This window comes from Mobula hypostoma, chromosome 8 (assembly GCF_963921235.1).
Source record: "Mobula hypostoma chromosome 8, sMobHyp1.1, whole genome shotgun sequence".
Taxonomy (NCBI): Eukaryota; Metazoa; Chordata; class Chondrichthyes; order Myliobatiformes; family Myliobatidae; genus Mobula; species Mobula hypostoma.
In genome coordinates, this window is record NC_086104.1 from 82,141,229 (window position 1) to 82,157,808 (window position 16,580).

The following is a 16,580-nucleotide window of genomic DNA, read 5'->3' on the forward strand; positions in this document are numbered from 1 at the left end:
GGTTAGAGGGCTCGTCTAGGGAGGCTATTTGGGTGGAAATGAGGAATGGGAAAGGTGTAGTAACACTTATAGGGGTGTATTATAGACCACCAAATGGGGAGCAAGAATTAGAGGAGCAAATTTGTAAGAAGATAGCAGATATTTGTAGTAAACACAAGGTTGTGATTGTGGGAGATTTTAATTTTCCACACATAGACTGGGAAGCCCATACTGTAAAAGGGCTGGATGGTTTGGAGTTTGTAAAATGTGTGCAGGATAGTTTTTTGCAGCAATACATAGAGGTACCAACTAGAGAAGGGACAGCAAACAACAGGAATTCTGCAGATGCTGGAAATTCAAGCAACATACATCAAAGTTGCTGGTGAACGCAGCAGGCCAAGCAGCATCTATAGGAAGAGGCGCAGTCGACGTTTCAGGCCGAGACCCTTCGTCAGGACCCTGAAACGTCGACTGCGCCTCTTCCTATAGATGCTGCTTGGCCTGCTGCGTTCACCAGCAACTTTGATGTATGTTGCTCAGAGAAGGGACAGTGTTGGATCTCCTGTTAGGGAATGAGTTAGGTTAGGTGACGGAGGTTTGCGTTGGGGAGCACTTCGGGTCCGGTGATCACAATGCCATTAGTTTCAATATAGTTATGGAGAAGGATAGGTCTGGACCCAGGGTTGAGATTTTTGATTGGAGAAAGTCTAACTTTAAGGAGATGCGAAAGGATTTAGAAGGAGTGGGTTGGGACAGTTTGTTTTATGGGAAGGATGTAATAGAGAATTGGAGGTCATTTAAAGGTGAAATTTTGAGGGTACAGAATCTTTGTGTTCCTGTTAGGGTGAAAGGAAAGGTTAAAAGTTTGAGAGAGCCATGGTTTTCAAGGGATATTGGAAACTTGGTTCGGAAAAAGAGAGCTATCTACAATAATATAGGCAGCATGGAATAGAAAGAAATTAGAAAAGCTAAAAGAAGATACGAGGTTGCTTTGGCAAGTAAAGTGAAAATAAATCCAAAGGGTTTCTACAATTATATTAATAGCAAAAGGATAGTGAGGGATAAAATTGGTCCCTTAGAGAATCAAAGTGGACAGCTATGTGTGGAGCCAAAAGAGATGGGGGAGATTCTAAACAATTTTTTTTCTTTCGTATTCACTAAGGAGAAGGATATTGAATTGTGTAAGATAAGGGAAATAGATAAGGAAGTTATGGAAACTATGAAGATTAAAGAAGAGCAAGTACTGGCACTTTTAAGGAATATAGAAGTGGATAAGTCTCCGGGTCCTGACAGGATATTCCCTAGGACCTTGAGGGAAGTTTGGAAATAGCAGGGGCTCTGACAGGAATATTTCAAATGTCATTAGAAACGGGGATGGTGCTGGAGGATTGACGTATTGCTCATGTTGTTCCCTTGTTTAAAAAGGGTTCTAAGAATAAACCTGGCAATTATCAGCCTGTGAGTTTGTCGTCAGTGGTGGGTAAATTGTTGGAAAGTATTCTTAAAGATGGTATATATAAGTATCTGGATAGACAGGGTCTGACTTACGAACAGTCAACCTGGATTTATGCGTGAAAGGTCATGTTTGACAAATCTTATTGAACTTTTTGAAGCAGTTACTGGGAAAGTTGACGAGGGTAAAGCGGTGGATGTTGTCTATATGGACTTCAGTAAGGCCTTTGACAAGGTTCCACACAGAAGGTTAGTTAGGAAGGTTCAATCGTTAGGTATTAATATTGAAGTAGTAAAATGGATTCAGCAGTGGCTGGATGGGAGACACCAGAGAGTAGTGGTGGATAACTGTTTGTCAGATTGGAGGCTGGAGACTAGTGGTGTGCCTCAGGGATCTGTACTGGGTCCAATGTTATTTGTCATGTACATTAATGATCTGGATGATGGGGTGGTAAATTGGATTAGTAAGTATACAGATGATACTAAGATAGGTGGAGTTGTGGATAATGAAGTAGGTTTTCAAAGCTTGCAGAGGGATTTAGGCCAGTTAGAAGAGTGAGCTGAAAGATGGCGGATGGAGTTTAATGCTGATAAATGTGAGGTGCTACATTTTGGTAGGACTAATCAAATAGGACATACATGGTCAATGGTAGGGCATTGAAGAATGCAGTAGAACAGAGGGATCTGGGAATAATGGTGTATAGTTCCCTGAAGGTGGAATCTCATGTGGATAGGGTGGTGAAGAAAGCTTTTGGTATGCTGGCCTTTATAAATCAGAGCATTGAGTACAGGAGTTGGGATGTAATGTTAAAATTGTATAAGGCATTGGTAAGGCCAAATTTGTAGTATTGTGTACAGTTCTGGTCACTGAATTATAGGAAAGATGTCAACAAAATAGAGAGAGTACAGAGAAGATTTACTAGAATGTTACCTGGGTTTCATCACCTAAGCTACAGAGAAAGGTTGAACAAGTTGGGTCTTTATTCTTTGGCGCGTAGAAGGTTGTGGGGGGACTTGATAGAGGTATTTAAAATTATGAAGGGGATAGATAGAGTTGATGTGGATAGGCTTTTTCCATTGAGAGTGGGGAGATTCAAACAAGAGGAAATGAGTTGAGAGTTAAAGGGCAAAAGTTTAGGGGTAATGTGAGGGGGAACTTCTTTACTCAGAAAGTGGCAGCTGTGTGGAACGAGCTTCCAGCAGAAGTGGTTGAGGCAGGTTTGATGTTGTCATTTAAAGTTAAATTGGATAGCTATATGGACAGGAAAGGAATGGAGGGTTACGGGCTGAGTGCAGGTCGGCGGGACTAGGTGAGAGTAAGAGTTTGGCATGGACTAGAAGGGCTGAGATGGCCTGTTTCTGTGCTGTAATTGTTATATGGTTATAGTCAGAGGGTGGTAAATCTGGAATTTGCTGCCATAATCGGCTGTGGAAGCCAAGTCATTGGATGCATTTAAGGCAGAGATACATAGCTTCTTGATTAGCCAGGACATCAAACGGTATGGAGAGAAGGCAGGGGAGTGGGGATGACTGGAAGAATTGAATCAGCCCATGATTGAATGGCGAAGCGGACTTGATGGGCTGAATGGCCTACTTATGGTCTTATAATCAGATAAGAATCATTAAAGTGATATCATCAGTTGCAGGAATATTTAGATGATTGGCAAGTAATTAGTTATCCCCTTTTGTTCAAGAGCCTATTGATTGAGGGATAGTTACTGTTCTTGAACCTGGTGGTGTAGGGTCCTGAGGCTTTTGAGTTCCACTCCCTTACAGACTAGGGGGAATTTACAGTGGCGAACTAACCTGGAATGCATTGTTTGTACCATAAAGATGAATGTAAGATATATTTAATGTGATCTTTTCACAACCTTCTTCAGGTGCTGATGTCACCTTGGAGATTTGTCTTCCTTTTTCAACACTTAAATTGTTGTTGTTTGTTCTTGTTTTCCTTGAAACTTTTCCTTCATGGTTTATTTTGTTTGTCCTTTTATACTGGAATCTGAATTTATTTCAGTCTAAGATTCTACTGCCAATATTTGGCTAATTGTTTTCTCCTTTGACTTAATCAACAAAACGAATCCTGTTTACTCAACCCTCCCATGGAACCATGGAATCTTTTCTCATTACTGGAATATTTTTTTGGATTAATGTCATGGATTACCTCCATAAATGTCTGTCTCTGCTTGCTCCCTTTCCACCTATTCTGTCTGCCTCAACCCCTTTAGCTAACTGCGTCCTTCCTTCAGTCAAACGCAGTTGTTTCTCACCCTAGTTTCCACCTCCTCAAATCTAGTGGGTAATCATCTCAAATAACCTATGCTAGGTTGATATAGAGACCCAAGTTTAGTGAAATGGCTTTTAAATATTTTGATTGATTTTAAAACTTTAATTCTAATCTTTCTGATTTCAAACCCTTTTAATAGTTTGATCTGTTCTTAATCCATTTTATGTTTTTGAAATGTATCTTGAGAACATTGCAAACTTTTAGCAGCTTTTATGCTCCTAGCTAAGGCAAAGAAGTATGACTTAGTGTCACTTTTTTTCATCCGTTTTGCGTGCAAATCTTATCTTTCTTCCTACTGCGTTCAGACTTCATCCTCCACCTTCTCCCACCCTACCCTCACTGGCACTCCAGTGATACCATTTATGTCATGAATGACTTCTCTATACATTCTCAAATTATGACTAAGTCTTGTCCTGAAGATCCTCATGAGTTTCAGAATGGCTGACTTAACACTGACTGTAAATTCTGGGCCATTGACACCTGTTCACAAATTGACCAAGCAATTACCACTTTTGTGAACAGTTATTTGAAATGTGTCACTTTATAGAAACTACACTGAATAACTTTCTAATCCTAGCTATTTATAACAGTGTACAAATTATTTGTCCAAATTTTTCAGGTTTTGCCTAACCGAACTCATCCAAAATTGACAATGAGTGGAGGTGGTGGTTATATCCTGACTGGTATCACTGTTGCTATGGATAGAGGCAAATCTGTTGCCAGTATTCCTGAGCCACAGAAGTTTGAAGAACCTCTAGCAAAAAGACAAAAGGTAGAAGAATGTTTAAGTTAGCTGTCCATCGTCCCTTCAAGCATTAGTGATTATCCTGAAGCTGCTCAATACTGGAACATCGTGAGAAGTTCAAGCCCTGGGTTTTGAAAGAGAAATGTAAAATGGAATGTGTGCTTTTTGGAAAGAAAGTTCAAAAGGTGCAGTCAGTGCAGTAAAATATATAAATGTATATCATTGTAAAATCCTTATTTTTGTGTAGATTAAAAGACGAAAGAAAGTATTTTGGAAAATGAGCACACGCTGAAGTTTAGTTCAAGAGCAGGTTGTAGAACTCTTATGCAGACAATGCTAATTGATTATTCCATTTGTCTTGTGCTGTTGGGCCTCCAACTATAGAAAATAAAAGTCCTATTTATTCTAGATTTCTAGAATTCTAGAGAGATAACTTGCAACAGGCCCTTTGGTCCATTGTCCATGCTGCCATCAACAACTCATTTGTCTTAGTCTTTTTTTTATTCCACTCATTTTCCACTGAGCTACATTATCAGGGACAATTTCAGCAGCCAATTGATGTGCAGCTTTGGGATGTAAGATGAAATTGGAGTGCATGGAGTCACACGAAGAATGTGTTAATAACTCTGCAGTCAATATTGAGGTCATGATTGAACCCAAACCTCTGGTACTGTGGATTTTAATATATCTGTAAATCAAGTTGTGGAAGCTAATTTACTGCACTAAATGTTTTTTTACTCAGTATTTTTTTTAGTGGATTTATTTATACATTTTATAAATGTTTTCAAGAGTAATTTAACCACATGGTCCCATCCTTTTAATCAACAAATGGAATTACTTCAGATTTAATCAAATTTGGCTGCATTTTAAAAGTTATTCTATGTGTCTTTCTGATATGTCCAATTGCTTTGACAAAATACAAGGATAAAAAAACTCATATAATGCTTCCTCTTTGCAAATCTTGTTACTTTGAAAACTATTTTATTCTTTAATCCTTTTTTAAATGCTTTAAAATCAACAGCTGCATGTGTGTTCAGAAAGCAACTTGTATTATAAAAGTTAGCATGCATGGAAGACTTATTATTTTGCTTTCTGGGTTATAAACCAAGTTCCCAAATTGTAATAGAAGTACTTCCATATTTAAATGTACTCATTTTAAATCGCAATAAATTGTCATTTAATTTGCTACAAAAAATCATTTATATACATTTGAAAGTCTTTGAGAATGTTTTGATCTATTTTAAAATTGTGACTTTTTGTTATCGTGCAAATGTTAATGTTCCTGTTTAATGTTCCTTTTGGTTTTGACTCTTTCATTTCATCTAGATGATTCTAACTATCTTAAGATCATAATTCACAGTGTTAGATGAGCCTTCACAGTTTTCACTCCCAACATTCTGTTTGCATGTACATTCTTATAATATTTAAAATGATTAAACCATTTCTGCCATATTCCTTGTATTGTTGTGTAATGTTATGTAATGTTTGTCATGTTTTGCTTATCTAGTAACAGTGAAAGTACGTGTGTCAGGAAGAGAAATCCTTTTTGAGCACAAAGCATAAACAAGATGGTTGAATAGCTGTGAACTCATATTTATGATTGCTGTTGTTAACTTAGTAGTGTTATGAGGAGGGTTGCCTGAGTGGCAGAAAAGCACACAATTCCCAGGGTGCATTTATAGAAAGTTAAACAAATTTTTGGAGTTATAGAGTGGGCAAGGGGCAATGTAAAAGTTAAAAGATGATACACACATGTATATAAAACAGAATTTATGGTCAAAGTGCGACACATCTTTCAGAACTTTGAGATTTTAATTTGGTCATGGTCACGAATATCAACAATACTACATTGCAGTACTTCCTAAAGCTATGGGTGGACGTAAATTAAGTGTTGATTCTCCAGACCTCTCTTGCCTTTTCAATAGCTTTGTGATTAGATCTGTACCCAAGTAGCAAATATACATAACATTGGAGGAGGATGGTGTTTTTCTTTTCCAGTCCTTGTGCCATTCCTACGTTGGGGGTGTCGTTGCTGCAACTGGCAAAGTTCTAAACTAGTGATTCAAAGCAAACTAAAGCAGTTTTGCATATCTTCTAGGCACTGCCAAATGATCTTGGCATGCCTTTATTGTAAACTATTTGTTGCTAAAATGCTAAATAATTATAATTTGTCCCTGCTTTCAGAAAAGAGCCAAGCAGACTGCCAAAGGGAACCCTTAGGAGGTTGTGAATATAATATGACAGATTCACTCTGCAGTTTGAGAGGGAGAAGATTAAAGTCAGATGTATCAACATTACAGTGGAGTAAAGGAAATTACAGAGGCGCATGAGAGAGGAGCTGGCTAAAGTTGATTAGTAAGGGACACTTAACAGGGATGACAGCAGACCAATAATGGCTGGAGTTTCTGTGGTCAATTTGGAAGGCAGAGGATAGATACATCCAAAGATGATGTATTCTAAAGGGAGGATGAGGCCACCATGGCTGGCAAGGGAAGTCAAAGACAGCATAAAAGTAAATGAGAGGGCATATAATATAGCAAAAATTAGTGAATTGAGAAGCTTTAAAAAATAACAAGGCAACTAAAAAAGATGACATGAAGGTAAGCTATCCAAAAATGTCAAACAGGATACCAAAAGTCTTTTTCAGATATATAAAGGGTAAAGGAAAAGCATGAGTGGACATTGGACCGCTGGAAAGGTAGCAATAGGGGATAAAGAAATGGCAGACTAACCTAATAAGTATTTTGCACCAGTCTTCACAATATTGCATCAATTGGAGTGTGTTGGGGGCAGAAATAAATGAGGGCTTGGAGTAAATGAGGTGCTTGAGGAATATAAAGAATGTAAAAAGAATCTTAAGAAAGAAATCAGAAAAGCTAAAAGAAGATACGAGTTTGCTTTGGCAAATAAGGTGAAAATAAACCCAAAGGATTTCTACAGTTATATTAATAGCAAAAGGATAGTGAGGGATAAAATTGGTCCCGTAGAGAATCAGAGTGGAGGGCTATGTGCGGAGCCAAAAGAGATGGGGGAGATTTTAAACAATTTCTTTTCTTCGGTATTCAGTAAAGAGAAGGATATTGAATTGTGTAAGGTAAGGGAAACAAGTAGGGTAGTTATGGAAACTATGATGATTAAAGAAGAGGAAGTAAAGTACTGGGGCTTTTAAGGAATATAAAAGTGGATAAGTCTCCGGGTCCTGACAAGATATTCCCTAGGATCTTGAGGAAAGTTAGTGTGGAAATAGCAGGGGCTCTGACAGAAATATTTCAAATGTCATTAGAAACGGGGATGGTAGGGGGACGTCACGTGATGACGTGGGATTGAGACGTATGAATCCAGCTCTCCCGTAAAAAATCAGCAAAGTACAGTTTAAACAAAGCAAAGTTAATAAATACTTTCCGAAAACTACTTATAAAGTCCTCAAGACTATTTTATGATATGCCTCGTAAATCGCAACAGAAGAAGTCTGCCGTTGCGAAGTCGCCGCGAGACGGGAAGGAAAAAAGGCCTACTGCACCGATGGATCCTCAGACTCAGGTTGGATCTCCTTCGGAGGAGATGCATTTTATCTCTGGCGTAGAAGAACAGGGAGCAATGGCGGTGGTAGTGGTCCCTGGGAAGAAGATGCTGGAATTGCGCATGTGTAAAGAAGTTGGCATGCGCAAAGCGATACTACTTAAACTACAAGAACCGACGGCCACTACAAGCGAAAGTGACTCAGAGTCAGAATCAGATTCCGCAGAGAACACAGATGAAGAAGAGGAGGAAGAACTGGAAGAGACTAAAAGTAAAGGATATGATGGAGACATAAAAAAGGCTTTATTGCAAGTAATGACTGAATTAAAAGGAGTAAAAATAAAGATTAGAAACATGAAGCTGAGCTATGATAAAGCTATGAGAAGACAGGAAAAATGGATAAGAAACTTCAAAAGTTGGAAAGAACAATGGAACATATTAACAACAGAGTGGAAAAAACAGAAAATGATATGCTTGTCTGGAAAATGGAAAGAAATCGACTGTTGGAAAAAGTGGAGGTGCTGGAAAATTTTCGTAGACAAAATAATATTAAAATTGTTGGTCTTAAAGAAGATATAGAGGGAGACAATCCAATAGAATTTTTTCAAAGATGGATCCTGGAAACTTTGCAAATGAAAGAGGAAGACCGATCAATTGAAATTGAACAGGCACATAGAGCTCTAAGACCAAAACCACAAGATGACCAATATCCACGATCAATTTTAATAAAGTATTTAAGATTTCAAGACAAAGAAGGGATTCTACGGATGGCTGCTCAAGGTGCCAAGAATAGAAAAGGACCATTGATGATAGAAGGGAAGAAAATTTTTTCTACTCTGACATAAGTTATGAACTTTTGAAGAGAAGGAAGAAATTTAATCCAGTGAAAAAAGTCCTTTGGGATCACGGTTATCAATTTATACTGTGCTATCCTGCAACCTTGAAGATTTTTTTGGCTGCTGGAGAAAAAAGATTTTTTTTGATGACTACCAGAAAGTGGAGGAGCTTGTGCGAGATTCTTTGAAGATACAAGAACAAACCCAGGGAAGCGAGATGGATTAAAGATGAAGATTTTGTCAAGGAATAGACTTGGTGGATTTTTAAAGGTGAAAGAATATATAAATATATTATTAATTATATGACAGAGGGGAAGGAAGGTTAAAGTTTGAAGAATATTAATTGGGAATAGTGACATTAACTTTTCTATATATATACAATTTTTTTGTTACTGGGGAGCTGGAAGAAATACTGACCAATCGCTACGGAATTCATGTGTGCAAGCGTGGCTATAGCCACGACCCGCAAAATGGATGGGGGTAGTGTTGTGCTTTTTTTCATTCACAACATTAGTATGGGGGTATTTTGTTGTTTTTCTTTTTGTATTGTATCTATCTTTTATTTCTTTCTTTTTGCCTGGATGATTGGGAGGGAAACACATAGCAACATGGTGAAGTTTAAAGAGATTCCCCAAGGAACTATGAGAGTTGAGATGTTAAGTAATGTTTTAGATTGGAGTAACTTTGTTAAGAATAATGATTAATTTATTGAATTTTTTGAGTTTTAATGTTAATGAGGTTAATGGACCGGTGAAAAGAAAAAGAATCTTGACACATATTAAGAAAATGAAGGTAGATTTAGCCTTCTTACAGGAAACACATTTAACAGAAACAGAACATCAGAAATTGAAGAGAGATTGGGTGGGTAGTGTTGTTGCAGCTTCATTTAATTCAAAAGTGAGGGGAGTAGCAATTTTGATTAATAAAACATTACCAATTAGAATACAAAATGTAATAACCGATTCTGCGGGGAGATATGTGATTATACACTGTCAACTTTTTTCTGAATTATGGACTCTCATGAATATTTATGCACCAAACGAAAATGATGCAAAATTCATACAAGAAGCTTTTTTGAATTTGGCTGATGCACATGAAAAAATATTAATAGGAGGAGATTTTAATTTTTGCCTAGACCCAGTCTTAGACAGATGAACTAAGGCTGTCACAAAATCGAAGGTAGTAAAACTAACTTTATCATTGATGAAAGATTTAAATTTGATTGATATATGGAGAAGAATATTCTAATAGACACAAAACTTACTTAAGGATAGATTTTTTCCTATTATCAATCAATATTCAACACAGTGAAAAATATGGAATATAAAGCAAGAATATTGTCAGATCATTCTCCTTTATTAATGACAATAATAATGACTGATAAGGAAGAAGTGACTTATAGATGGAGATTTAATTCAACATTATTAAAACATAAAGATTTTTGTGATTTTATGAAAAAACAGATCCAATTTTTTTTGGATACAAACTCTCATTCAGTGGATGATAAATTTATACTATGGGATGCGATGAAAGCATATTTGAGGGGTCAGATAATAAGTTATATGACTAAAATTAAGAAAGAATATATGGCAGAACTAGATCAATTGGAAAAAGAGATTACAAAATTAAAAAGAATCTCAAAGACATATGACAGAAGAAAAATGAAGACAACTTGTCAATAAGAAGTTACAATATAGTACGCTTCAGACATATAGAATGGAAAAAGCAATCATGAGAACTAAGCAAAGGTATTATCAGTTAGGTGAGAGAACACACAAAATTCTTGCTTAGCAGTTGAAAACAGAACAAGCTTCCAAAACGATAAATGCAATTAGAACAAGTGCAAATAAAATTACTTATAAACCTTTAGAAATTAATGAAACCTTCAAAAGTTTCTATTCTGAATTATATCAATCTGAATCACACAATGATGTTAATGAGATAGAAAGGTTTTTATCACAAGTAACTCTTCCAAAATTGAATTTGAAAGAACAGAAGGGATTAGATACGCCTTTTAAATTACAAGAGGTTGAAGAAGCTTTAGGATCACTCCAAAGTAATAAATCTCCAGGAGAGGATGGTTTTCCACCTGAATTTTATAAAAAGTTTAAAGATTTACTATTTCCTCCTTTTATGGAGTTAATACGCCAAGCGGAAAAAATACATAAACTCCCAGAATCTTTTTCAACAGCGATTGTAATAGTATTGCCAAAAAAAGATAGAGATCCTTTAAAACCAGCATCATATAGGCCTATTTCTTTGTTGAACATGGATTATAAAATAATAGCAAAAATTTTATCGAATAGATTATCTAAATATTTACCAAAATTAATACATATGGATCAAACAGGATTTATTAAAAATAGACAATTGGCAGATAATGTACCTCGGCTACTCAGTATAATTCATTTGGCACAAAAAAGGGAGGAGATGAGTATAGTAGTAGCCTTGGATGCAGAAAAAGCACTTGATAGATTGGAATCGGATTTCTTATTTAAAGTATTAGAAAAATATGGGTTAGGATCACCTTTTATAAACTGGATTAAAACTTTAAATACTAACCCTAATGCTAAAGTAGTGACTAATAGTCAAATTTCAACACCATTCCAGTTAAAAAAGTCAACTAGACAAGGTTGTCCATTATCACCTGCTTCACTTGTACTGGCGATAGAGCCATTAGCAGAACTAATTAGCATTGATCCAGATATTAAGGGTTTTAGAGTTAATCAGGAGGAATATAAAATTAACCTATTTGCTGATGATGTTTTGATTTATTTAACAAACCCACAGCATTTGTTACATAAATTATCTTCTAGATTGGATGAATATGGGAAAGTATCAGGGTATAAAATAAATTGGGATAAAAGTGAAATTTTACCTCTTACTAAAGGAGACTATAGCCAATGTCGATTAGCAACCCAATTTAGATGGCCGGTAAATGGTATAAAGTATTTAGGTATAAGACTTGATAATGATGTAAAAAATTTATATAAATTTAATTATTTGTCACTATTGAAAAAAATTCAAGAAGATTTTGACAAATGGATGATACTACCAATAACATTAGTGGGTAGAGTCAATGTTGTAAAAATGAATATATTTCCTAGAATACAGTATTTGTTTCAAACATCACCAATGCAATTGCCACAGAAATTTTTTCAAGAGTTAAATAAATGTGTGAGAAAATTTCTTTGGAGAGGTAAGCTGTCAAGAATATCATTGGAAAAATTGACGTGTAAATTTGAGTTAAGAGGGTTACAACTTCCAAACTTTAAGAATTATTATAAAGCAAATCAACTTAGATTTATAGCATCTTTCTTTGATGATCAAAAACCAGCATGGATTAAAATAGAATTAGGTAAGATAGGAGAAAATAGACCTGAAGATTTTATATATAAATGGGAATCTAAATGGATACGGGAAAAGAAAGAATCTCCTATATTAAAACATTTGATTGATCTATGGAATAAGATAAATGTTGATAATGAAATAAAGAAATCTTTGTTAGCAAGGAGACTTTTGTTCCAAAACAGACTTATTCCTTTTACAATGGATAATCAACTTCTATATAATTGGTACCAAGAAGGGATTAGATCTATAGGAGACTGTTATGAATGAGGTATATTGATGTCATTTGAACAATTAAAGAATAAATATAAAATATCAAATAACACTTTCTTTTGTTAACCTTCAATTAAGGGCTTACTTTAAAGGCAAACTGGGACAAACAATGTTTTTGCCAAAACCCAATGAAATTGAAATTTGAATTCAAAAAGGAAAAATTAAAAAATTTATTTCTTGTATTTATAATTTGATTCAAAAACAGACAATTAAACAAGGAATCCTCAAGTCGAAACAAAAATGGGAAACGGCTCTGAATATTAATATTGATGAAACAAATTGGTCAAGACTGTGTCTTGACAGTATGACAAATATAATAAATGTTCAACTTAGATTAGTACAATATAATTATTTACACCAATTATATATTACACCACAAAAAATAAATAGATTAAATTCAAACTTATCTGATCAATGCTTTAGGTGCAATCAAGAAATTGGTACTTTCTTACATTTTACTTGGTCTTGTTCTAAAATTCAACCTTTTTGGATAAATTTAAGAGTCTTATTGGAACAAATTACTGGAACTCAACTTCCACATAACCCTGTATTATTCCTATTAGGTGATATTGAAGGGATAAAACCGAAACTTAAACTGAATAAATATCAGAAGGAATTCATAAAAATTGCATTGGCAGTAGCCAAGAAGGCTATAGCAGTTACTTGGAAATGGGATTCGTATTTAAGTATGAATCGTTGCAACAATGAAATGTCTAGTTGTATTCCACTTGAAAAATTACTTATAATTTAACAGATAAATATGATACATTTTTGAATATTTGGCACTCTTATTTACAAAAGATAGGATGGCATATTTAGTTGCTCTGATGATAAAGATGTTGGTCCCTTGGGGAAAGTAATAAATAAATATACTAAATTTATTTTGAATCCCATGGAGCATGTGGAAACCTTCCAATATCCAGGCAGTTCTTCTTTCTTTCTCTTTTTATTTCTTTCTTTTTTTTTCAGGTAGGGGTATATATCGGGGGGAAGGGTTAAGGGGAGGGGGGAGGGTAGACATTATCTTTTTATGTAATTACTTTGAAAACTCAATAAAAATTATATTAAAGAAAGCGAGGATGGTGCCAGAGGGTTGGTGTATTGCTTGTGTTGTTGCACTGTTTTAAAAAAGGGTTCTAAGAGTAAACCTAGCAATTATCAGCCTGTGAGTTTGTCGTCAGTAGTGGGTAAATTGATGGAAAGTATACTTAGAGATGGTATATATAATTATCTGGATAGACAGGATATGATTAGGAACAGTCAACATGGATTTGTGCGTGGAAGGTCATGTTTGACAAAAATTATTGAATTTTTTGAAGAGGTTACTAGGAAAGTTGACGAAAGTAAAGTGCTGGATTTTGTCTATATGGACTTCAGTAAGGCCTTTGACAAGGTTCCACACGGAAGGTTAGAAAGGTTCAATCGGTAGGTATTAACATAGAAGTAGTAAAATGGATTCAGCAGTGGCTGGATGGGAGACACCAGAGAGTAGTGGTGGATAACTGTTTATCGGATTGGAGGCCAGTGTCTAGTGGTGTGCCTCAGGGATCTGTACTGGGTCCAATGTTGTTTGTCATATACATTAATGATCTGGATGATGGGGTGGTAAATTGGATTAGTAAGTATGCAGAAGATACTAAGATAGGTGGAGTTGTGGATAATGAAGTAGGTTTTCAAAGCTTTCAGAGGGACTTAGGCCAGTTAGAAGAGTGGGCTGAAAGATGGCAGATGGAGTTTAATGCTGATAAATGTGAGGTGCTATACTTTGGTAGGATTAATCAAAATAGGACATAAGTGGTAAATGGTAGGGCATTGAAGAATTCAGTAGAACAGAGGGATCTAGGAATAATGGTGCATAGTTCCCTGTAGGTGGAATCTCATGTGGATAGGGTGGTGAAGAAAGCTTTTGGTATGCTGGCCTTTATAAATCAGAGCATTGAGTACAAGAGTTGGGAGGTAATGTTGAACTTGTACAAGGCATTGGTAAGGCCAAATTTGGAGTATTGAGTACAGTTCTGGTCACCGAATTATAGGAAAGATGTCAAAAAAATAGAGAGAGTACAGAGAACATTTACTAGAATGTTACCTGGGTTTCATCACCTAAGTTACAGAGAAAGGTTGACAAGTTGGGTGTTTATTCTTTGGAGTGTAGAAGGTTGAGGGGGGATTTGATAGAGGTATTTAAAATTATGAGGGGGATAGATAGAGTTGACGTGGATAGGCTCTTTCCATTGAGAGTAGGGGAGATTCAAACAAGAGGACATGATTTGAGAGTTAAAGGGCAAAAGTTTAGGGGTAACATGAGGGGGAACTTATTTACTCAGAGAGTGGTAGCTGTGTGGAATGAGCTTACAGCAAAAGTGGTTGAGGCAGGTTCGATGTTGTCATTTAAAGTTAAATTGGATAGCTATATGGACAGGAAAGGAATGGAGCATTATGGGCTGAGTGTGGGTCAGTGGGACTAGGTGAGAGTAAGAGTTCAGCATGGACTAGAACGGCCGAGATGGCCTGTTTCTGTGCTGTAATTGTTATATGTTTATATGGTTAAGTGAGTGTTGTTACTATTAATATGGAGAAGGTGCTTGGGAAGTTGAAAGGTCTGAAAATAGGTGTGTCATCTGGGCCAGGTCGACTACACTCTATGGCTCTGAAAGAGGTAGTTGAAGAGATTGTGGAAGCATTAGTAGGTTCAGGAAGGCTGGAAAATGCATAAGTCATACCATTCTTTAAGAAGGGAGCAAGGCAGAAGAAAGGAAATTATAGGCCAGATAGCCTGACTTTAATGGTTTGGAAGATGTTAGTGTCCATTATTAAGAGTGAGGTTTTGAGGAACTTGGAGGCACATGGTAAAATAGGCCAAAGTCAATATTGTGTCATTGACGGGAAATCCTGGCTGACAAATCTGCCTGTTATTTCCTCAAAGAATTCTCAAAGGAGAATCAGCTGATGTTTGCTTGGATTTTCAGAAGGTCTTTGACGTGCTGTACGTGAGGCTGCTTAACAAGATAGGAGCCCATGGTATTACAGGAAAGATACTAGCATGGATAGAAGATTGACTAGCAGGAGGCAAAGAGACTGTTGGAGATTAATAGTAATTCATAGGTGTCAGTAACACACATAAAAGTTGCTGGTGAACGCAGCAGGCCAGGCAGCATCTGTAGGAAGAGGTGCAGTCGACGTTTCAGGCCGAGACCCTTCGTCAGGACTAACTGAAGGAAGAGTGAGTAAGGGATTTGAAAGTTGGAGGGGGATGGGGAGATCCAAAATGATAGGAGAAGACAGGAGGGGGAGGGATGGAGCCAAGAGCTGGACAGGTGATAGGCAAAAGGGATACAAGAGGATCATGGGTCAGGAGGTCCGGGAAGAAAGACAAGGAGGTGGGGGGGACCCAGAGGATGGGCAAGGGGTATATTCAGAGGGACAGAGGGAGAAAAAGGAGAGTGAGAGAAAGAATGTGTGTATAAAAATAAGTAACAGATGGGGTACGAGGGGGAGGTGGGGACTTATTTTTATACACACATTCTTTCTCTCACTCTCCTTTTTCTCCCTCTGTCCTTCTGAATATACCCCTTGCCCATCCTCTGGGTTCCCCCCCCCGCTTTGTCTTTCTTCCCGGACCTCCTGTCTCATGATCCTCTCATATCCCTTTTGCCTATCACCTGTCCAGCTCTTGGCTCCATCCCTCCCTCTCCTGTCTTCTCCTATCATTTTGGATCTCCCCCTCCCCCTCCAACTTTCAAATCCCTTACTCACTCTTCCTTCAGTTAGTCCTGACGAAGGGCTTCGGCCTGAAACGTCGACTGCACCTCTTCCTAGAGACGCTGCCTGGCCTGCTGCGTTCACCACCAACTTTTATGTGTGTTGCTTGAATTTCCAGCATCTGCAGAATTCCTGTTGTTTGTCATAGGTGTCAGTGTTGAGACCACTTCTTTTCGCATAATGCTGCATGCTGATGGTTTGGATGACATAATTGATGGCTTTTTGACCAAGACTGCAGATGATACAAAAGAAGCAGGGACTCTGCAGGACTTGGACAGATTGAGAGAATGGGCAAAGAAGTGGCAGATGTAATAAAGTATAGGGAAATTTATGGTCATGCACTTTGATAGAAGTTCTAAATGGGAATAAAATTCCACAATCA

General features: G+C 36.9%; 1 protein-coding gene across 3 annotated transcripts in view; it reads left to right on the forward strand.

The window, feature by feature from the left end:
• trmt6 (tRNA methyltransferase 6 non-catalytic subunit) overlaps window positions 1-16,580 on the forward strand; it is a 47,250-nt gene that overhangs the window by 18,946 nt on the left and 11,724 nt on the right. Inside the window, exon 11 of one of the 3 annotated variants that reach the window (XM_063056217.1) lies at window positions 4,338-5,907. The exons of the other annotated variants lie outside the window; for them this stretch is intronic. Coding sequence (XP_062912287.1) covers window positions 4,338-4,511 — 174 coding nt within the window. The 3' untranslated portion in view covers window positions 4,512-5,907. Of the gene's footprint in view, window positions 1-4,337; window positions 5,908-16,580 lie in introns of those variants that run through there. 3 annotated transcript variants of the gene reach the window in all.